This window comes from Semicossyphus pulcher, unplaced genomic scaffold (genome assembly GCF_022749685.1).
Source record: "Semicossyphus pulcher isolate SPU_LCO1_2020_fin unplaced genomic scaffold, fSemPul1.0.p SCAF_12, whole genome shotgun sequence".
Taxonomy (NCBI): Eukaryota; Metazoa; Chordata; class Actinopteri; order Labriformes; family Labridae; genus Semicossyphus; species Semicossyphus pulcher.
In genome coordinates this window covers 2,951,380-2,975,716 of record NW_027211626.1, presented here as the reverse complement: position 1 = coordinate 2,975,716, position 24,337 = coordinate 2,951,380, and the positions used below count along the sequence as shown (strand labels likewise).

At 43.7% G+C, this 24,337-nt stretch overlaps 1 protein-coding gene across 2 annotated transcripts in view; it reads right to left on the bottom strand.

Moving 5' to 3' along the window:
* The window catches only part of mcu (mitochondrial calcium uniporter), a 78,459-nt gene that overhangs the window by 5,501 nt on the left and 48,621 nt on the right, over positions 1–24,337 (bottom strand). For both annotated transcript variants that reach the window (XM_069659214.1, XM_069659215.1), the window contains exons 3-6: positions 4,281–4,344; positions 951–1,121; positions 463–567; positions 150–310 (exon numbers count right to left, since the gene is read on the bottom strand). In XM_069659214.1, the coding sequence (XP_069515315.1) occupies positions 150–310; positions 463–567; positions 951–1,121; positions 4,281–4,344 (501 nt within the window). The remainder of the gene's footprint in view (positions 1–149; positions 311–462; positions 568–950; positions 1,122–4,280; positions 4,345–24,337) is intronic.

Genomic DNA, 24,337 nt, shown 5'->3' with positions numbered 1-24,337 from the left:
CAGCACAAAAGGTCGTAAACAGGCAATCGAAATTCTGAGCACTAGAAGCTCCCGTCGGCCTCCATGTAGAGCGAGACCCTGCAATTATTTAAACTGCACGGTCATGCATGTATTGTTTACGATTAGTGAGGTAAATAAACAATTTTAACCTTCTCCAGGGGGCGGAGTTGAGAGTTGAGGTCCTCCAGTCGTGCGATCAGCTCGCGTTCTTTACCGAGTTGGTGCTCCTCGATGCGCAGTGTCGTGTAGAGCTGCTGCACCAGAAACTTGACGTCATTCAGCCTTTCTGCTTCCTCGTGCGGCAGCAGCTCTGAAGACACACACATGTAAACAAAGACAAAAACAAAGAAAGGCTTAAATATGATCCACTTGTTGGCTATAAAACCATTTATTCTGTTTCTGTGAGCGACACCGACTGTGACTCAGAGCCAACAGTTCAGCCTTTCCTCCGCCTGTCCTCACCTCTCCTCGGTGGCCGCACGAGGTGTGTGGTGTCGTTAATGACGAGCTTAAAATCATCCAGCAGCAGGATGTCTATGCCTGTGGAGGAGGCAACCCTCGCTCCATCTGCACAGAGAGACAAATGGGGAGAGAGGGGGTGAGAGAGACGGAGCGCTGATGGGTTGCCACTTCAAACACCCTTGACATCTTCTGATTATCAGGCTTGTTGCCGTCTCATTATCATGAGAGGTAAAGGCATATGCACTTAAACACTATGAGTAAGATTTCAAGCACCAGTTGTTCCAGCATAATGATGCCTCTTGGAAGAGTGGGGCTGAAACATCATTTCATGCTGCATGCAGTCGTATTAAACTCTGATGTAAAGGCACAGCTCTGAGAACACTTACCAGCATCAAAATACGAGAACACTTCAAAGCATATAAGGCCATGCATATGTACAAGCTGCTGGGTAAATGGATAGAGCTGAAGTGCATGTACAGTATTCTTACCCGTGGAGTAGATAGCTACCCGGTCGATGCCTCGGTCCTCCGCCTGGAGCTGTTGCAGGAAGACTCCCACGCTGTCACTGAGAGGCTTGAGGGTGAACTGACAGCGCTCTCGCCTGGACGGCAAACTGACTGAGATCACCGGCAGCCCGTTCTGATACACCACCGTCACCTCTGAGAGGAAGGTTACAGGCAAGAAGATGACAGTCAGACAAATGTCACATAAGCAGGAAATGGAAAATGACACCCGAAGGTCCAACTGCACCACGGAGACCGGCTTCATCAGACTGAAGACACGGGGTATTTAATCAGGGTGCATAAAGAGCAGCAGAGGTTGTTATGAGAGGAGAGCTTGGCCTAAAGAAACCATGAGAAGAGAATGTGTGTTACAGTCTTTGGGCTGATTTGTATAACAGTCTGAATCAAACAAGGTTATTCTGTTATTCAGAAATGTTACGAAACATTATTTTCAAGAGGTAGAAAGACGAGTAAAGGCTGTGATAGCTGGCTAATGTTTTCTTTGCTCTTGACACTGGGTGGATATTTGGGTTTCAAAGGAAATATTAAGTGCTTGCTTCAGCCTTCTCTTTTTTGAACAGTTTTTTGGACCTTTTATGCCTTGATTGAGTGAGAGGACAGTGGATAGTGGATAGTGCAGGGGAAGAAGAGAAAGTGGGGATGACACACGGCAAAGGGCCGGGGGTGGGAGTAAAACCCGAAGCATCGAGGACTGTCGCCTCTGTATGAGGGCTGTTGATTTAACCAAACCAACTCCCACAATTGATATTCGTTTATCGTTATGTTATTTCTTGACAATTAATTATTAATCTAATGTACACTTATCAACATGTTGGAAATAAAGAAATCAATCAAGAGATACGACATGTAACCAGAATGATCTTTAACAACAACGCAAAGACTGATATTGTGATGTTACTGTGCTGACTTTAAAGGGGGGGTATTACGTTCATTTCAAATCACCTCTTGAGATACCTGTGGAGTTACCTGTGGATTTAGAGTTTAAAAAAAAAGTGTGCAGGCTGTGTACTCTGTCCCTTTAAGAAACCCCGCCCCTACAAGCCCACTCTCTCCTGATTGGCTGGCTCTCTGAAGTCTGCCGAGGCTGCACTTTGTGACGTCACAAAGCAGCGTGTAGAAAAAACTGTGTGAAACCTGGCGTTCACAGCAGCCTGCAGACTGAGCTGAGAAGCCTGGGGATTACTGCAACACGCTTTTACCTACAGATTTAAAACGTTGACATCCAACAATGTAAAATCATATATATGTCCTGAAATCTGAAACAGCATATTGCCCCCTCTTTAAGCTAACATTACTCAAAGTAACGAAGGATTTTTTTTTTTATTGTTCGCGCACAGGAGTGTTGTTTGAGAGCCAGCAGGGGGCACTACAGCAGCAGCTCCACCTGTCTGCGAAGTTCAACACTGAGCTGCCAACTGAGAGAACTTAGAGCAGCAGCCAAAGACCAGCACGCAACCTCACATCAAAACCTTCAAAAGCAATACAATTAATCCTCCGCACAGACATCTGAAGTAGGATACTGGAGCTAATGCCTTTAGGTTTCTGACTATTTAAAATCCAGTGGGTGAAATTTCCTGTGCGCAACGATGGGATCTCAATTCTTCAACAAGAGTTATCTCTAAATCCTGTTAGATTCCGATCACATTTCTAATTGCACACCTCCATACACAGACGGTTTGCCTTTTTCACCCCTTGACTAAATCCTCGTCTTCAGAGAGCTCAAACACAGGCAAGAAAATATGCACAGGCTGAAATATGCAGACACAGGAGCACTGACTGCCAGAAACAAGCCCTCTTTTTTGCCTGTCAGGCGCTGAAAATCAATGCACTATATTCCTGCTAACATTTCCCTCACAGAAACGTTATGTTGATTCTTTGATGCCAACTATTGATGCATCTTTTTTAACCACTGAGAGAAAAGACTTCTATATAATGGGACTGATGATAAGAAGAAGTTCTTCCTTCTTTGCTTTTTCATAGCAGGAAAATATGAGAGAAAAACTGAATCACACCTGGAGCTAGCAGAACGCGCAGCCAGCACTGCTGTGAAGTTCTCAGGGATTTAGCGTGTGCTCTCATCTGTACTTGCAGTTCTGGAGCGCCACAATAAGAACGGCTGAGCCACTGTTCTGCTCAATGGCACTTTGTTTTTCTAGCATACTAATAATGTAATCCAGCTCTTTTGGTCCGTAACCAAGGGCTGGTTATAATGAGCCAGCACGGCTTACACCGTTATCATGCTGAGTGGCCGCTGATGACACAGCCATGAATCAACGCAAGAGGGCTGCGGGCCCACAGCGGAGGTGATCCAAGCTGCACCAAACAACCTCCCGCTCAGGAGCACTGCAGTGAATCAGCAGATCTCTGCTTGGGCTCGCACCAAGAAGTGAGCGATGATCGTCTGGCACGCGCCGCACCGGCCGGGCTCTGTTTCAACAGTGTCTTCTGTCTGTTTGTCTGTGTTCAAAGACGCAGCATTTGACTTCACACCGGCTTCTTCATTACTTTGATAATTTGAGACTCTCCCAAAAGTATCAGAGCTTCTCTCCTCCTGCAGCTGCTCCCCTTATCCTCCACTTCTCTGTGATCACTGACAAATACAGAGATTTGCAACATTTTACAGTGTTAAAACCTGGAACTGAAAAGACTTACTTGGGCTTTTTGCCTTTTTATAACAAACAAAGCTGTCCAAAATGCAGACGGATGGATGCACACGTTAACCTGAAGGCAATCGATGGCACCTGAGCACCCCTGAGGTTGGGGTTTTGCAGCAGAGCACTTACTCGGTCCATTACATACAACCCCAATAAAATCAATTATTTTGCAGTTGTTACATGACAACATTTGAAAGAGTTCAACGGAGATTAATACTTATGCAATTCCCTGTCACTCAAAAGTGCCAGCACCAAGTGTTTACCTCAGCTCGAGTCCTACAGCTATTAAATCCCACTTTAAAATCAAATCATCACGTTGTGCCTTGCTGCTGCCTGCTCCTCTCAGCAACCCTGCCTTCTTCTTCCTCCCTCTGTTCACGCTCTAAATCTCTCCTGCCTCTCACGCACACAAGCAGATGCTATCCTAGGACAGATTCCATATTAATGACTGCTGGCTGTTTACTCCAAATGAGCCTCGGCTGCCTGATCAATGCAGAATTCCTCTAGGTGCAGAACTCATTAGTCTCGGGCTGGGAACAGAGGCTGAGAACGGTGGGTTTTCTTTAAAAGGGGGAACCCCCTGATACGGCTCATGTGGTCAGAAATAAAGTGAATGAAGTGAGGGGATGTGAGGACTTACCCTCTGGAGCAGCGGAGGTGCACAACAGTCTCTGGCCGTGCCATGAGGGGGCGCCCCTCCAAACCTGCAGACAGGGAGAGAGAGAGAGAGCAACAACCTGGTTATTCAACTAGAACGCAGCTTTTTCTTATCTAATGCTTCTGCTTTAACTGGAGGTACAGCGTGCGCTACTACTCTTCCAGTCCATGCCATTTACTTCACAAAGGGTTAATTTGCAAGACAGAGTATTATGTTTCAAAATGGCTTCCCCCTGCTCCAGTTTCTAGCAATGTTTCCTTATGCAGACGGGAGCCACACCCAAGAAGAGTACATTAATAGATCCAACTGCAGTTTCCTGGTCATGGAAATACTCTTCAATGAGATGACGCATAAGCACACACTCTCACACACACACACACACACACACACACACACACACACACACACACAGCCGCTCACATCAAAGTACAACAGTATCTATGCACAAAAAACACCACTTGGAGGAAAAACGCCACAGAGGGAGACTCAGAAAGAAGGCAGCCAAATGCAGCCTGAATAACAACAACGTGGTTCAGTATGAATTCTCTACTAGTGTCACAGACTGGAGTGAGAGAAGGAGGGAGAGAGCGAGTGAGAGAGGGAGGAGGGGAGGAGGAACAGAGTAGCAGAGCTTGGGGAAACCCTCGTTTTTTTCTGCTGCTACAGTATACCATTATCCCAGCGAAGTAGGAGTGTCCGTATGTGCTGCATTACAGAGCTTGTCACGTTTTCTGCAACCGAGCCTTAAAAGGCACGAGACGGGCTGTCAGATCTCCTCACACTCACACAGAGCGAACAACGGTGAGGATGAGACATCGGAAATCAAGCAAGTAAGAGCGCCAGGGGGTGAAAACAAGAGATTTACTGATTTAAGTTTAAGTTATGCACACATGCGCAAACAAAACATGCCTCCACTGCAGCACCAACATTTCTCTGTGACTCTGCTGACTGATCATCAGATTTAATAAGTGGTGCATGGAGCCAGGCAATGTGCGACAATGTGACACTGTTTATTAAAGCCTCTGGAAATTTGGCTCGAAACCTTGAAAATGCAAATATGATATCAAAGTTCAGAGTCTCATTAAGCGTCGACAAAATCTAAGGGGAAATAAAACTTCATAACCAGCAGAGAAAATAGTTTAAAAACAGCTCATTGTGCAGCTAAGAGCATCATACGACTGCTGAAGTGTGGCCGATAAAACTTGACACGATCCGGGCTCATTTGCAAACGTGACAATCAGGGTGGGGCAGTCGGGAACGGTTTGTTGGAGTCGTCTGATCAGAGGAGGAAGCAGAAGCGCTTTTAGTCACTGGAAGCTGAGTTACAAACTGCTTTGCTATCTATCGTAAAATCAGGAATATAAGTCGCACTGGAATATAAGACGCAGTCTGTTTTAGGGGCAACCCAGAGGGAAAAAGGTTTTCTGTAGCTATTTATTAATAAAAAGAAAAGAAAAGTAAGTTTCCTTCGCTTAAAACAGCGAGGAAAACAGCACTACAGCATATTGTAAATAGGAGACGTTGTAGCGGCTCAGACCTGGAAACAGTTTAATGCGGAGATGTGACGTCACCACTTAAGAACTGGATAGCGCCATCGTCTGGGTAAAATACCGTAATACAATAAAATACCTCTCTGCATTTTATACTGGTATATTGGTCGCACCAGTACAAAGGACGCAGCTCACTTTTTAGATTTCAAAAAAAGTGCATCTTATACACCGTATTTTCCGGTATATAAGAGTTAGCAGTTAGCATACACCTGCAATGTTAGCTAACACCCCTCACTGATGCTCAACTCCCGCAGCCGAAAATAGATCCACATGGTGTGCAGTTAAAAACACGGATGATGCTAATGCCGGGGACAAACAGGCGTACAGTTGCCATGTGACTTTTGCTAGAAGGTTTGTAGTTCAAATCCCGGTTCAGACGCAGGGGGCCTTTCTGTGTGGAGTTTGCATGTTCTCCCCGTGCATGAGTGGGTTCCCTCCAGGTACTCCGGCTTCGTCCCACAGTCCAAAGACATGCTCGTTAGGTTCATTGGTGACTCTAAATTGCCTGTAGGTGTTATTGTGAAAGCCTGTCTGTCTCTATGTATCAGTCCAATGACAGCTGGGATAGGCTCCAGTCTCCCTGCCACCCTGAACAGGGTACGCATTATAGATAATGAATATTAAAGCGAAACCATTCCCTATTAAAATCAACATCAGGAACGTTAAATGACGTTAGCAGTGTCGAGGCTTTCAATCAAACCCGACTGCATGTCACTCAGCATCCAGCAGGTTTTCAGTCTGACTCACGCGCTCCGTGTACAGCTGTTGTAATATCAGATTAATGATGATGCATGCAATGTCTGACCCTTACTGAGAGATTCTCACGTCCTTCATGACTTCACACTGACAGTTTCGGAGGGAACAGCAGTGTGTGTGTGTATACGCTGTCCCTGCGACGCTTTCTGGATCTGTAGCACTGAGCTGAACACCAGCACCATGTTTCATATTATTTCTACGATTGCAAATATTCCTTGCAGAGAAGCAAGATCAAGGCACTGGAACTGGTCTGGATGCTGAGGCAAGATTTGATCACTACTCAGCAATACAGATATCCTGGATAACTGTGTAAGACAGACACCAACAGGGGAAGCTCAGAATGCAATCTTTTCTTCCACTGTACGTCTCATGAGAGGGCCTTTAAGACTTGGCTTGTGTTTCCGAGATCTGGGTCAGATTTGTGTTGAGTTTTCAGAACTTTTTATGCACAAAGTTAGAATTTATTCAGTTCTCAGTAAGTTTTACAGCAGCTGGCGGCTGCCTGCACTCGCTGGCTCCAAACAAACACAGAGTCAAATAGAAAATATATTTTGTGAGAGGACCTGGCCAGCAGCAGAGGGACAACCTGTTTTCCCAGCATCGATCTGACAAACACAGCCGCCAATCAAGCACTCCTGACTAAATGTCCCGGCTGTCAATCAGGGAATGCAACTGTCAATCACATCTCTACAGCTGCCTAATCCAGCATCCAGTCAGACTGTCCAAACAAGTGAGCCCACTGCATGTACAAGCAGTGACGATGTGGATGGGATAAATGTTCAGATTTACAACAACAATGACAGCTACCCACCACTTTCCTCCCAGAGCATTGTTGGGGATTGACATTAATTAGTGATGAGGTGCTAACCAGTGTGTTGTCAGCTGTGGGAATCAACTGCTGCTGTTTTCCTGGAGAGATTGTCCTCAGGCATGCAATGCAACACCGACGATGCACCACTCAGAGGCTCAGTGACGGTCCACCGACGGAGGCCTCGGCAGTGTTCAATCCTCTGATGTTTCCGTCTTGCTGGTCTCTCAAGGGAACATAAACACTTCTTTAAAACTTTCTTTTCTTATTTTTCAAACCAAAGGAACAGGGAGGAAGTTAAAGGGGCAGTTCAACCTTTTCAAAAGCAATTTGCTCTGTGCCTTTGGAGGACGCTATCCGCTTCTCCAATGGGCCCTGCAAAAACGGAGGCCAGGGAGCCCGCTAAGCTACACTTCCTCAATCTAGGACGCCGCCTCCGATGTCATGTCTCGTTCAGAATCATCAGGTTTGAAATGTCGACTGCAGACCTGAAGATTTTTTTAGACGATCCACCGGTATATTCTCGTCACATTTCGGATTCTGTCCCGCTCTGAGTCATTGCCTGCAGCGAAAACGGTAGTATTTCACTCCAGCGTCTCTCACTGGGCCGTTCCTTATAGAGGGAGGGGCGCAATGCATGCTGGGTGTTGTAGGAATGTAGAATGGGCGAAACCACGAGCTGTTTGTACAACTTTCTCCACAGCTGTGGCGCCAATTTCAAATATTATTGCTTCTATTGATTACAGAGAACACCAGCTTTGACTGACAGTGTTTTTTTCCAGGGGCGAACTGCTCCTTTAAAGAAGATTGAGAACATTGTTTTTGAAAAGTACCGGCAGCAGTGATGCAGGACTTTAATCAGATCCAGTGTAAACTGAACATCACCACAGGGATCAGCCGGGAGCGTGTATGTGAGCCATAAACTATAAAAGAAGTGGACGAAGCCTCCATGATGTCATTTGTTTGTGAACCCGCCTTCTGTAGAGGTAAGTTTGGCATTTTATAGCCATCTTGGTTTTTTAGAGCCAGATAGACTGGATACACATTATGACGTCTCTATCTTGGTGGAGAGGCTGCTGTGGTAGCAACTTGTCAATCACAGGTAGCCCCGCCCTAAAGCATACCCTCCTTTTCTGTGTATTTGACTCTAAATGGGAGCAACATTTACAAACTGAGCATCATGCTGTATTAAAGAAGACTTGAAAGAAGCTATTGAGCCCAAAAACTCATTAAGAAAACCAGCAGAGTTAAGGCACCTTTGAAACCAAGAGCCTTAAACCACTTCTTATATACAGTTTATTGTCTTAGCATCAGGACGGGTAAACGTCTGACACCACCCGGCCCGATAACACTGAATGTTGCTTTGACTCTATGCTGAAATGTGAGTTTAGGTGTCTGAATGAGAGTACTGATTGCTGTCCTGTGGTACCATAAAAAGCCCAAACAGCGATTAGTCTTCTGATAAGATGACATGCTGAGAAAGGCGTTTTGGCTGGTCTGAAATAACTGCACAGTCTGCAGAGAGCGGTCCAGCACTGCTTGGCTCATTCATTAACTTCAGCTGCTTGAAGCCAGGAGGAAAGATTTCACCGAGATACACACAACACCAGCAGCACCGACCCACGCACCCCGACACAGGGCAGCAACACAGACATATGCAAATATGGTGCTGGTGTGTGTGTGGATCCATCTGCGGAGTGACATGTACGTGTGAATGTACCTTTGCAGGTGGCATGTGTGTATATGTGTGTTTGTCCACCCATCTGTCGGCCAGGCTGTGTGTCAGCGGTGGTTGCAGAGCGACCCACCGCCCCCTTTTTCCCTCCCCTCCTCTCCTCTCCCTCGGCACACAGCCACTGAAACACCGCCTGAAATATTTAACAGCGTAGCAGCAGTCAATAGCACAGCAACCTTGGAATCAATGTCATACTGCTAAGAGAGGGAGAGAAAGGAAGAAACGGGCATCGAGGATGGATGGGTAGATAGATGGATGGATGAGAGGAGAGGAGAGAAAGAGATGTGGGGGGAAGTGAAGGAATCGAGGATAAATGGAGGAGCAGCAGGGGAGCGATCGAGATAAATGAAGGCTGGAGTAAAAGCGTGTGAGTCACGAGTGTGCTTGCATTTCTAACCATGTGCTGCATATACTGTACCCTGCAGCAGACAATCCCTCCCCACTGAAACGTGACGGTAGTGTGTGTGTGGTGTAGCGGGGATGGTGGCTAAGTAGAGAGAGAGAGAGAGAGAGAGAGAGGGAAGAGATGAAGGGAAACAGAAAGGAAGGGAGAGAGAAAGGGAGAAAGCATCAATAGGGAGGGAGAGAGGGAGCAGGAGACTCGCTGGTCGGGGAGGAGGCAGAGGAGGCAGGGGAGGAGGGGGGACTGCTGATCACTGCAGTAAAGGAATCCCTCGTCTAGAAAGGGGGGTTGCCCCTCGCCTTCACTCTCCCTCCCTCCCTCCCTCCATCTCTGTCTTACTCACGCTGAATCCTGATGAGCTGGTTTTGATCTTCTTTCAAATCTCATCTGCACTGCGCTTTAACTTCCGCTGCATTTCATCAAACCACGTGTGTGCATTTTGCTTCAATTAAAATAAAAACACTCATCAATTCTGAGAGCAGAAAGCAGGGACCCAATAGATTAAACAGTATATGCTGTGGGAGATGAAATAAATTTAATACACTCAGGAAAATATAGAGCTTATGAGCTGCAGCCCAGGCTGTGTGCCATACTGACTCCATCCCTGCTCTCATATAACGTATAACACGCGAGAGAGGTATAATATTGATCTGCAGTGAAGATTAATCATCCTCAAACAGCATAGCAATGTAATAATGTTACAAAGACGTGCCACTGTTCAGGGAAGAAGAAAAAACAAGGCACATTCATACTGTATAAACCTGCAGGAGGGAATCGACACACAACCTTTGAGAGTCAAACTGCAGCAGCTCTGCCCACTATCAATATCTCCCCTATGTGCAACCGCTTTCCATTTTCCATGTAGAATTCATGCAACTTAATGACATTCTTGTTCTCATTTCAGTCCAGATTATGTATGTGGAGAAATTTGCAAGATTTATTAGGCTCCTTCTCCTCTGGCAAAGATTAATAAACTGTTAGAGGAGAGGAGCTGCTTCCAGGGAGGATGAAAAAATAATGCCAGTGTTGTTCCAGATGAGAAAAGAAACTGGGTTATTTAAAAGAGTTCTGTGCAAGTGACAAGATGTATGATGTCTTATTATGGTAATTTTCTATTAGACTACACAAACACCCACAGTGCATGCAGCACCGCGGTGGATCCTGTCAGCCCTATCCGATAAGCTCAAGGACCCCTTCATCAACACCGGCTATCATGCTCCAAACGTCGTGTGCTCCTTCTCGTTTATACTGTTACATAACATTAAATATTGAGTGGATATCTTGTTAGTCGACAATAATGTTTTCAAATAATCTACTGTTAATGTTTGAGCTCGGTTTTTGAGCAGTACTCTAAGCTTACATTAGGTATTTAAACTATTTGCTGTAGTATTCATTTATCTATTACTTTTAGCTACTTGAAATGTTTTTCATCAGCTTTAGCATCTATGTCATCAGCATTACTTTATGCTATCTATTGTCTAGCTAACTATTTCACCTATTTATCCATCACTTTTATCTGACTGTTTCAATCACGTAGGCATTAGTTTTAGCTTACTATTTAAATCGAGTATCTTTTAGTTTTAGCGAACTGTTTCAACTGTTTAACCATCACTTTAAGCTAATGATTTCAATCATGTAGGCATTACTTTTAGCTAACGATTTCAATCGATCGAGTAACCATTAGTTTAAGCTAACACTTTTAACTGTTCTATTACTTTTAGCTAAGGATTTCAATCGAGTATCCAGTAATTTTAGCTGACAATTTTAACTGTTTATCTAGAACTTTTAGCTAAAGATTTCAATTGATCGAGTAACCATTAGTGTTAGCTAACAGTTTCAACTGTTTATGTACTGTTAGCTTACTATTTTGATCAGGTATCCAGTAGTTTTAGTTTACTATTTCAACCGTTTAACCACTGCTTTAGCTAACCATTTCAATCATGTATGCATTACTTTAAGCTAACACTTTTAACTGTTTATTACTTTAAGCTTACTATTTTAACTGAGTATCCATTTATTTTAGCTAGCACTTTTACCTGTTTATCTATAACTTTTAGCTAACTATTTCAATCAATCGAGTAACCATTAGCTTTAGCTAACACTTTTAACTGTTCTATTACTTTTAGCTAAGGATTTCAATTGAGTATCCATTAGCTTAGCTAACAGTTTCAACTGTTTATCTATTACTGTTAGCTTACTATTTTGGTCAGGTATCCAGTGGTTTTAGTTTACTATTTCAACCGTTTAACCACTGCTTTAGCTAACCATTTCAGTCATGTATGCATTACTTTAAGCTAACTATTTCAATCAAGTATCCACTAGTTTTAGCCAAAAGTTTTAACACCATTACTTTTGGCTAACTATCGTGTATCCTTTACTTTTAACAAACAGTTTAAACTGTTTATCCATTATTATCTAACTTTCATTCATCTATACATTTTTTTTAGCTTACTATATGTCAAGACTTTCTCATTACTTTAAGCTATAACTATTCCAACTGTTTATTAATTTCTGGTAACTTTGTCAAGATTTCACTATCTCTCAAAGCGCTAATGTCATGCTCAGGTATGGCTGGCTCAGGATATGAATAAATATTTCTCACTCAAATTGTAATATCTATTTCTTTTTTTAATTAGTTGTGCTGCTTTATAATCCTTCCATGTACCCACTGGCAACTGCAGCAGGACCCCCTGGGGCACAATTATAGGCTGCTTATCTACCCATGGTTGAGATTAAAAAAATATGTGGACTGCTGCTTCTCTAGCTCTGTTGTGCAGGCTGGATCTGAACACAAAATGACTCAGCAGTTCAACAATGTCGTCTTCCTCTGAACATCCTTTTATCTCCGTACACACTGCAGGGAAGTTCTGGGTGACGACAATGGCATAAAATGTGTCTGTGTGTGCAACAGACACCAGAGCTGAGGAATGATGTCGTTCACATAATTTCCATTTCATGGTGCCCTTCAGGGGGAGTGGAAACCTCTGCCATTTATCTCCACAATGACTGCATCCATCTATGTGGTGATATGCTGTGCGGGACCGCTGCTAAGGTCCAGATAACACGTGGTCATACAAAGTCACTCATGAAATCATTCGTGGATTCACAGGATCATATACACCTAGCGTATACTCTCATTTAAGGCATCAGTGCACAAATGCATCTACATTTACTTTTCATATTATGCTTGCTTATCAGACACGCTTCAATCTGTTTTTATTTCTAATTTCTTTAACTGGAAGAAGTCGTAACATGAGATTTACAATCAAAGGAGCTGGGATCAATTTCAAAGTGACCCCTGTCGTTTGATAAACGTTGGGGTCAAGGAGAGGCGCAGTGCTCCATTATGCTTCTATGACAGGCCAAGCTGGGAGAGGAGCGTATGGTGGGGTCAGTGGGAGGTCGCTCTATGGAGAATAACAATACAAACTGGTGTAGATCAATATGAATGCAGTCTGGAGGACAGGACAGCCTTCATACGAGGGATGATCATAGACTGCAAAAAGAATAGATGTAGCCACTGTAGCGTCACAAATTGGTTTGTCAATTACCCTTCTGAAGCCTTGATTTCGACAGGTTTGCTGCCACCATGTTCTTTTGAGCGTGGTGACCATGTTTAGACGAACAGGTGTCACCTTTTAGAGGAACGAGAGGCGAGCAAACGTCAAGTTGTCAGAGTTATACAGTTTGCGCCCAAGGTGAATTCACTAGCTAGCAAATGAGCTAGTTAGCCATCTTGTTTGTTGCTTACTCAACAGACAAAAGAAGCTTCCAGAGCTTGTAGAACATGGCCGACGTTCTGCTTGCCAGAAATTTGCATGAAGAAATCCCAAAAGCCACAAACAACACAAAGATGCCCAAAGGGTAAAGTTTAGTGGCTGGTAGCTAAGGTCAGTGGTTCCCAACCTGGGTCCAGGACCCCCTTAAGGTGGCGGCAAAGATTGCTGGGGGTGCGCGAGGCTTTGTCTGCACAGAGATTGTCAAGATTAGATTTTCACTTGTTAAATAAAATCATTAAAAAAGCACTTACTTGATAATCAAAATCTGTTCAACCATTAAAAAACATAATTTTTTGGCCCTCATTTAAATATAGTACCTACATTGTAGGCCAGACCTCTGGGAATTATGGGCTGATTGGTGTTTATGTTTGCCAATAAAGATTTGGAATTAATCACGTTATTGTTTTGGTGTACGTGTGTGCGGGCGAGGGGGGCTCAGCTTTTCTTAGATACAAGCAGTGGGGCTCCAAGGAAGAAAGGTTGGGGACCGCTGGCTAAGGTGACACTTAGCAGGTTTTAAGCTTGTTTATTTCTGCTGTAAGGTTGGGCATTTTATTTATAGGGCCTAATAGGGATTGACTCGCTTTTAGAGCCAGCCTCAAGTGGCCACTCGAGGAACTGCAGTTTTTGGCACTTCCGTTGTAGCTGCATTTTTTCCGGCCCTGGAGGTTGCTGCTCTGGTGTAAAGATGATGCAATAGAAGAAAGATCAAATGCAGAAACCAGCATAGCAAAAGGTGAATTTTACTCCCACTACACCTGCTGTTTAAGTGAGCTGAATAAAAATAAGAAACTTTGCGCATTATATAACTGAACCCAAAGAACAAAGTTTACAGTACATCACCAATAATCAGCTGTGACAGCCTGCTGACTCAACTGTAAGAACTACCGCCATGTGGATTGTTAGTCGGAGAAGAAGGTTTATGAGGTATTAAATTGAAAATAAACCACATCTACTATATCATCAGCTGCTGGGGGGAATGTGGACGATGCTTTCATTCATTAACCCAGTAAGAGTTTCTATGTATCTACTTTATCACTCTTTTATAGCACATTAAGAGACTGCTGACTGTGACCGTTTAAAAACTCTCTTGCTCTCATTTCCAGTGATGTGCAGTGTGTGTTATTTTCTCCAAGTAATAATTAACTATCAAATTATATTAAAGCACCATTTTTTAGATTTGTATTTTATTACTTGGGATGTAAGCACATTTTTTTACTACCTTGGATAGAAAGGAGGGCACTTTAAAATGCAAAGGCATCACATCTTCTCAAACATCCCTTTGGCTTCCTGTGTTGATAATTGAAATCAGAACTGAGCACATAAAAATCTTAATGGGGAAACTCCTAATTCCTCCGAGCCAAGATGCCAATGATTATTCTTCATGAGTTATTAATCTTTGGATACATATTTAGCTGTAATGATTCATGTTTGGAGTGTAAAATGTTTGAAAACTGTTGAAAACTGTCCCCCGCATATACAACTAACACTGTATGTAAAGTTCATATTGTGCCCAGTGTTCTGTCTCACAGGTGCTGCAAGTCACCTCCCTTCTCTATATTCTGCTCTGTTAGCAACTTCCTGCGCACTCAGCTCCTCGCAGCACACACCTGCCATACAGTGGGGTTAACAAGTTGAGAAGCACAGCTGCAACCTTTCCAATGCACTCATAATCCCTTCAAGCACGTACACACTCACAATCTCCGTCCCCACAGAAATACAGACAAAAGCACATATACACCTAGATAAGGCGGGCACTCAGCAATTGCTACAGAAGAAAGTGGATGTGAGTACACTGTGACAGTAATCACTCTGTCATTTTTCCACCTCAGCGCCAGCGAGCTTATGTAACGAAAAGAAAACGCTGCCTTTTCCTCTCGGTTGTGTTCCTCGTCTGGTAAAAGCCATTAACAGATATGAAATCTGCAGTCACATTCTTGAACGCCACAGTATTAAGTAATCTCTGCTCACACATTTGAGAGGGGAAACCTTGACAGAGCACCGCACGCCCCACAGAAGCCTGCTCCAGTCTGACCTCCCCACTGCAATGCAGAGTTGATAGTGAAAACAACCTTCCCCTGATTAGGCTATTTCAAACATCAAAACCCCACACCAGTTACAGCAAGATATAAATAATTCCTGCTTAATCTCTCATTCCATTTCAATAAATTGCCTTTCAGACTCTGGACTTGCTTTCATTAATTAATGCCAGCTCATGGAGCGCTAATCCGTGGGATAAGATCTCAGCTGTGAATGAATCCGCTTCTACGACACGTGGGCTACTTCAGAAGGGCCCGCCGGACCCACATACCCACACCACCACCCATCACCCCTCCACCACTCCCTGGGACCAACAACGCTGGAACCTCATGCATTATTAAACAGCAGTGCAGGCTTTCACGCCTGAGCTTAGAAGACAGCTCGCGTTGGCCATTGTGCTTCACGGCTCTGCTCCTCGAAGGATTCAATCCGGCTGAGGAGCCGTATCTGCGTTTCCTTCCTCGGGTCACTTTCGGGATCAGAGCGATGCAGAAATTGAAATAGTGTTTGCATGCATAATGCTTGTGTATACAGTATGTGTGCATGTATGCAGTCTGCAGGCACAGCGAGACCCCTCTTTGATGGCTCATGCAGCAGATGGCACTAGCTGCTTGTGTCAGTGTTAATTTCAGTGCAGGTCACGCAACACTCAGCCCCTCACCTACTGTAGCAGACAAGGTGAAGGAGCTTCTTCTTGTTCCTTCTCTCTTCTTCACTTGTTTCTTTCTCTTCAGAGACCCTACTGACATCCATATAAATGCATATAAGGAATGGACTCTATGCATACTCACTCCTACCCTGGGTCTGATGGTGATCCCATGATTAGAATCAGGAGTGTGAAAAGGTGGAGGTCTGCAGCCCTTTCACATCACATGTATCACACCAATCAATCGTGCTGAATAAGCACTGTTTGCTTCTTTTATCCTCTCTTTCTTTCTCTTCACACCACCGCTAGTGTGTTAGGAACAAGGGCTGCAACTCACCATTATTTTGCATGATCGACTAAGTTGCTAATTAATTTCCCAGAGCCCAAACGAGGTCTTCAGATTGCTCCGTTTATCAAAAGCCAACGACTGTAAGAAGCTGGAACCGGCACTTGTTTTAATTGTTTAAGAAATCTCAAAAGCGATTCCTTCATCATTAAATTATTTGCTGAATAATTTTCTTTCGATTGATTGTTTGACTAATCGATGCAGCTCTCCTAAGAATACATGCTCTCCATCTACAGGTCTCAGGATTATAGTTATCCTCTTTGCAAGATCCCCTCTGAGAGCAGAGCCACAATATGCACCAACACTTCCATCTGTTTCGGATCCATTAATTATAGTGAAGGAAAACCCTTGTTTTGAATCAAGAAATAAACCGTTTGTTCTCTGTGACACAGCGCAGGGGTCCTCTGTGACGACCACCTCGTGCTGTTTGTGCTGAAGCTGCTCAAGGCCACAGATAAACAGTGATTCTCTTCTGAGGTTTAAACAAACGTTTGGCCTCGGGGAAGCCTGTCAGACGCCATCTTCTCTCGGTGTGAGATAAAACCGCTCCATTAAAGAGGCAGCAAAAACAATCCCTTCAGATTCAGTGTTCATGATCACTTTTATTAAAACACACATTGATTAAAATATCATGTTCAGAGCATGAGCAGTAGCAGTGGGTCATCACCAATTTATTTCATCTGTGATGCTGAAGGCTGCAAGATGCTCCACTTCTTCGCTCAGCTGCTTCATCTCTCGCCTCACTTTTATAATCTGACCCCCGAGTTATGTTACATCAGAGAGGCAGATACACAAACTCTGCACAATGTAACTTATCTTTTCATGGTGCATTAACACATTTATTCTGTTTGCAAAACAACTTCCAACATCTTGCTCACAAATATTCAGGTACATAATGCCGCTTATGTTCCAGGTTTTTAAGCATTCTGTGCACAGAAACTCAAGGTAGCATTAAAATGTTAAGAGGATTAACTGTTAGTCAGTGGAAGGGAAAATAATGGGTTAGAATTTTGATTATTGGAATATTTTTAAGTCATTTACTGACACAAAAACAAGCAATTTGGAGATTACATTTTGGCTTGAGACTTTAACTTCTGCTCCCATAATGCAGCGCTGCCCGGGGGCATATAATGTTCCAATCTCAGATCGCATCAGCTACAGTCTGACGACGATATAGCCTCTGGGGACAACGGTGAACATGTCGGCATGTTGCCAGCGGTTAGCGACAAACGACTTCCAGGCAAGGCTTCCTTTTCCGCGTGCTGCATTGTTTAGAGAAAAAGAAACGATCTTCTTGTGACTTTAATTATCGGCTCTTAAGTTTGCTGAAATAACAACATCATGATGCAGATTAGTAAAAAGTCAACATGAAGCTTTGTCAGGTCTGAAAACAACTTTTAAAACGCTCGTTTGTTGAACGAGGTCAGATCGTTCATTTCTGATGCATTCGAGGAAGTCGGGAAATGATGTGACGCCGCGTCAAGGGAATTCATCTCAAGTTGAATATTAGATCTAGAGCAGATTGTTAGCTGAACGTGCTGCAGATGTCTGTTCATAGAGATTAATAAGAAGCTAAATCGTTGTCAGATGACGCTGATGGGAGCCGGGATGTCATCACAGCGCATTACGTTCTGCCTGCTCTCCACACGGACTGTTTTTCCTGCAGCCTGCCGATACGCGATTGGTCAATATTACTCAGACTACAAGCGTACTACAAACAGAAACCAGAACACTTGCCGTCTCTAAAATCCACGTCCCTGCCTACAGATTCTACATTTCTATGCAGAAATACAGATTTAAATGTTCTAATTGTTTCTATTCAGGAAGTTATTTTGGTGTCGACACTTTCTTTCTTTAAAACAGCTTATATGTGTTTATATTTGGCAAATCGGCACCATTAAAAGTATGTAGACGCAGCTTCTAGCAGTGCAATGTACCCAGGATTTTTAAAAGTTGTGTAATTTCTAAACAGATTTATGTACTTGTGATAGAAAACAGTGATAATGGTATTCTTAGGGTGACGTGTGCGTCATGTCCGAGTAATGCTTCCAAGAAAAAGAACATTTTTTGAAGCATTACAGCAAGAGTTGTAGCTCGTAGTAAAAAGTGGGTTATTATACAATAATTGACTTTCTGTTGTTTGCATCGTGCACCTGTCCTTTTCACCTCAAGCTGCATCTTTGCATCAACTCTCTTGTGCTCCCTTTTGGAAGGCTTCTAGTCTGCAGAGAGATCGACTGATGAATCCCTGTCGAAGGCTGTAACAGCCCTAAAAAGTGCATTATTACATCTTTTCTGCACTCCTTCAAGTTCTTAAGTGCTCACCCTGTATTTTATCTAAAATCCTGAAAGGTGCATAAGACCAGGAGCTTTAAACTGCTCGTTCGGTTGAGGGACAGATTAATTAAATGTCAGCTGAAGGAAAACATGCAGTGAAATGTCAAATTTAAATTTCAAGGCAGTCAGGTAGTTATTAATCTCGATTGTAGGGGCTGCTTTTTCTCATCTTCGGAGCTTTGTAGTGAGCATGAAGTGAAGTTAAATTTGCTGAATTATTTGCTCTAATAGGACAGAGGAGTGGTGACATTCTGCTTTATTGTGCAGGCAAAGAATATCTACTGTCACACTACAGGAAAGGATGGAAGAGCAGGGCGAACTATACACGGTAAAAATGGATGAATAATTGGATCATCATGTCATGAATATATAATTTGAAGAATCCCCTTTCATATAAAACTTTTACTACATTTCCTCCCTGCATATTGAGAAGCATAGCCTCTGGGGTAGTTGTAATAACCTGCACAGTGTCAGTAAATACTACAGCTGCTGCCATAAATGGTCAAAAAACAGCTACAAGAGAGCATGTTTCACCATAATTCCCATGATGCCGAGCTAACCCCGGATGCTTCAGTCTCTGCTGTCATGTGAGGTGACGTTCGGGGCAGCGGACGGCATCTCACAGACATCTATGAATTCCTCCTGAAGCAGCAGCTGTTATTTATGGAGCGGGGCCTGGGAATGCTCCTTCTGAGCAACTCTGACAGCTCGCTCTCTCTTTGAGCGTCTGTAAGGCCCTCAAACTGTGAAGGTACAAACTCTATGAAATTACCAAGAATACCAGAGCTTGCTCTTCGCCTGCTCATCGTTCAACTATCAATCTGCAGGATTAGCTGTCTGGCCTCATCAGTGCACGGTCCGCGGAGAGGGCTGGAGAGTGTGGAGTCCACAGAGGTGTGACTCTCTGCCCTCTTGGCTGCGTCAGCGAATCTGTCTGAGTCTCACTCCGCTGCGGTCCACGCGGACATATGGCATGCAGACATGGCAGAGCAAAAAACTGGGCTAATGAATGCCACTCAGAGCGAGAGCGGAGCAGACACTGCTGGAGGAGCTGAAGGGAGGCTGCAGCACAGCAACTGACTCACTCAGAGCGGAGGAACACACTGCCTTCCTCGTGTGGACATTTTCTGTAGCAGAGCTCCGATTTATGGCCTCAATTCCTTCTGACTGTGATGATGGCTTTCTACTTAAGTGCTGCAAGACGAAGCAAACGTGACACAGAAATGATTTGGATTGGGTGGATTTTGTCCAAGACGAATGCATGACTAGTCCCAATTAAGCTGCTTCCAATTCCCACTGCTCGGCCCTCTGCTGGGAGATTAGGAGCTTCAGTCCCATACAGTACACGCAGGCTAACATTATCAGCCTGGACACTGGTGTCCGAGGTGGTCCTGAGTGTTTTACATCATTGCCTCTTCCATATGCATGAAAAAATCCCCTTAATTTAGATATAATAAATACAACTCAACCGGTGGCTGCTAGTTTGAGACAGGAGTGTAAAGTGGACAAAAGTTCGCAGCAGTATAAATGTTTTCCACCGCAGCATGAAATCAATATCAGCAGATCTGTGTCACACTGTAGTAATAAGTATTCACGGAGTCCCGCTTTCAGTGAGTTGCGACCTAGACTTCAAATTCTGACTGATCTACCTGAAAAAAACTAACGCTCTGTTTAGGAGGAGTTTATTCTGCAACACAAATAGAGTTTGGTACATCAAAGGACATTTTAAATAGATTTAGTCTGTGCAACTGAAAAACCTGTGCTACATTATGGAGAACTAAGCACAATGTGAATCACATTTAAGTCCATCCTTTTATATGAAATGTGGGAATGTGGTCGATACTTATGGTAACGACCAGAGTCCAACACGCTCCATAAAAGTGAGAGCGTTAGCCTTTGAAATAGACTTATAATGACAGAAGAGGGTCACTTTAAACAAAGAGTTTATGAGATGTAAGACAGTAAGACTTTTAGGACATGTACTAAAATATAAATCATTTAATTTTAACATTTCTCTGAGGGATTGTATTCATATCTTCTTATGCTCTTTGGGCTAATGTATACGGCTCATTGACTGAGCTCCTGAGTGGGAATCCTCGCAAATCTTTCGCGTGAACTTAATCTTTTTTAAACAGATGAAATACCAAACAAAAATCCCCCTGAATCCGACCCTGCCGTACAGCGGCAGCTTGACAACATGTCGGCATCCACGCAAAACAACAGCTTGAGCAATGTACCATCTCAGGTGATCTGACATTTTTGGGAGACGCTAGTTGTTGTAGACCTGGAGGAGAGATTTTACTGATTTGTTTCCTATCAACTGTAATATGCTAGCTAACGTTAGCATCAGTGCTAGAATGTGGAAACACAGTCAGTGGCTTCGTCGCCTCCTCTCTTTCATTGGCTCTTGTGGTCCTGCTCAACTACCTTGTAATGTGAGTTTACAAATCCAAACAACGGTAACAACCAGATTCGTCCCCCCTAATTGTCCGGAGAGGTGTGTTTGGTGTAAATCGGACCTAAAGCCCTGCAGTCTGAGCTCGGCCTGAGGCATGGAGGAAGACCTGGTGGCTTCACAGAATAACTATCACAGAAACTGTACAGAGGCAGCAGCTCTAGGACTTTTTTCTGTTGGTTGGCATTTGCCTGATTGTTAATAACACCAGAATCCTCACTGCAGGCCATTCACAACAAGCATCAAATATTCACAGGTCCTGTGCCGTGGGGCAGAGCAGCTCGTTCTCACACAGGCGTTGGACAGTTTGCAGAAAGTGGGCCAGAGCGTGTGAACCGTCTATCATTACAGCCACCTGCAGGGCCGGGGGAATGGAAGTCACAGCATTCAAATAAGCAAACAGCCAGATCTCAGAGGGTCCGGGGCGACTTCTCATATCCTACTGCCTGCGTGTGTGTGTGTGTATGTTGTGACGGTCCCTGACTCACAGACCACACGGAAAATGACATTACAGAACAGTGTCTAATTAATTCTGCTGATATTAACGCAGGATCAGACTGCAGAGCGAACGTCCCCCCGCTCTCATCTTGTGCCTCCCATCTCTGCCCTTTCATCTCCCCTGAATGACATCATGACCTCAAATTAAAGTGAGCTGGTCTGCCCCCCTAATGCTCTTATGAAAACTCTGTCTTCATATCTTTTTGTCCCCGTGCTCCTTTTCACTGTATCTTAATCCTCATCATCAGAATGCTGCTCGTCGCGCCGCCTCTCCTCCTCGGTTTCCCTTCCAGTTCAAATTTAATTCTCCGTATTTCTCAAGGGCCAACTCCTCCTCCACCGCTCGACCGCCCGCTGCTATTGTTCCTGCCTATTTTCCTCCCTCGCTCCCTGCAGGATTCAGTCTGGCTTGGATGTTGGCGGTCGAGCTCAGGCAAGGGCACCCAAGTATACCAATCATGCTGCCTCCCATAGCGACCATGCCGCTGCAGCTCTGCTTGCCTCCCATGGATGCTTCCCAGGTAAGTGATTCAGGTACCTTGAAGCAAAACATCTTCCCCATGTTAAATATATATATGTTCTACTCTAAGGACTATTATAACTATAAATTGCAGCTCCAGTTTGATCAGTGTCTCCTCTGGCAAGCTGCCACAACAGCATGGACCCAGCAGGTGAAACCTGGCATGAGTGAAGACCTTTGATGCCTCCATATTAAGACCTTTAAACACTTTAAGGCTGAAAAACTCAATATAGATTTTCTGTAATTCAATTTTTGTCATGATAATCTCGCTATAATAGAATTTAGGCGGTAATGCAGTACGGCGGGGCGGGCCTTAAACACCTTCTTCTGACGATGTGATTATCCTTGTCAGAGTGTTTTCAACTTGTGTCAAAAGGTGCAGAAGAGAAGTTATTCATATGTAGATTTCTGCTGCACAGCGGCTCGCATTAGTGCCTCGGTGGCACATTTACATCTATATAACAGTATTTACCTGCTCCCAGTTCACAACAAGGTATTTCTTCTGTTCGATTTCAAGGTATGAGGTTGTTCTTTTAACAATATAACAGAGAAAGTGGACAAACTGAGAGCAACATTCTGCTGAATAAGATATAAAGTAGGCAGACACATGAATAACAAATAAGAGGTTTGAAGACCATGAAGAAAAGATGCAAATAGACATCATATAGTGGACTGTGATTTGTTGAGACTGTTTGATAATCGCATTAAAATACCAACGTCGCCAGTTTACTAAACCAGACGGAGAGAACAGAGACGCAGGGAAGAAACAAGGGCTGAAAAGTAAAGCTGGAAAAACCGATAATAACAGGGAACAACTCTGGATTGGAGGGTTTTACTGTTAAATTGCTACGTTGCTAATTGTGTATTCATTTTTTCAACCAGTGAAATATGTTCTTGTCGCTCTTGTGTTCCTATGAAAGCCACATCAGATTTAAAATGTGGAAAAACAATTACAGGACACAGATTTAAGGAGATTAAACTTCTGACATTGTTACAAGAGTACAGATACTGTTCATTTGGCTGTTAATAAGACTTCATTGGTGTTTAATGATGCACACAGGTTCATCAGCAGGTTTTAATTCATGAATATGCGCTCTGAATGAGTCTTACAGCAACACGAATCCATCATGACAATGTTTACAAAAAGACTTAAGCTGCAAATATACTTGCTTTAAACTACACGTTTGCGTGAACTGAGGAGTATTTTATATCCACACAGCTCTACAAAAGATTTGTATACTTAATGGTATCACACTGTTTTGTTAAAATGGATGGATATGACATAACGAGGGAGAAAAGCTATTCAAAAGTGACACTGCCAGCCTCTTGCGTGTCGCTAGGTTTCCCAGCATGCTTTGAGCAACGAATCATCTGCTTGCAATGATTTGGGGCGAATTTTCAGCTGCTTCAGTTCGCCTTCATTGGGTAGCACCGTAACACTACGCAAACGCGAGGGTCAGGGTCAACACAGCAGCAGGGACAACACGGGCAGGAAGCTCTGAAGACGAGCTGATAGACCACAACTACCCACAACTGTACGATGTGTCGTTGCCACTGCACAGAGACAAACACTGCTAGAGCTGGAGACAGATAAGTTACATTTTAGAAGTTGACGTGGAAACCTGCAAAACTGCAACAGTACCTGCAAAATAGTTGCTGCGCCCTCTAGAGGCATTCTCCAGTAACGCTTAGTATATAGACAAGTATGTGAACAATTACGTTCGTGATGCAAACGGTGGTGTACGCGAAAGCAAGGTTAAAAAGTAAGTATATCTCCGGCCTTTTGCTGCGTTCCAGACAATCGAAAGTCGAGTTTTTCCGACCTCCGACTAGAAAAATTGCTCTGGAACGCCATTCCAAGAGTTCCAACTCAGAGCAGATACACGACTTCACAGAGAATCAGATGTCTGACGTCACACAACAATGTCCGCACCCATGGAAAGGCACGTCGTTTATGGAAAACTATCGACTGAAAAGCTACATAATATATATTTGCCTGCATTTAATTGAAAAGCTATCATACAGTAACACATGAAGATTCTAATAAGAAATGTCGCCAATGTGATAAGGCAGCTGGTTACTATAAATAATCTCTGAAAGTTATCTTCTCTCCACAAAACTTCTGGAAAACGTTGGAAGACTTGCCAAAGAAACATCAGTTCTTCA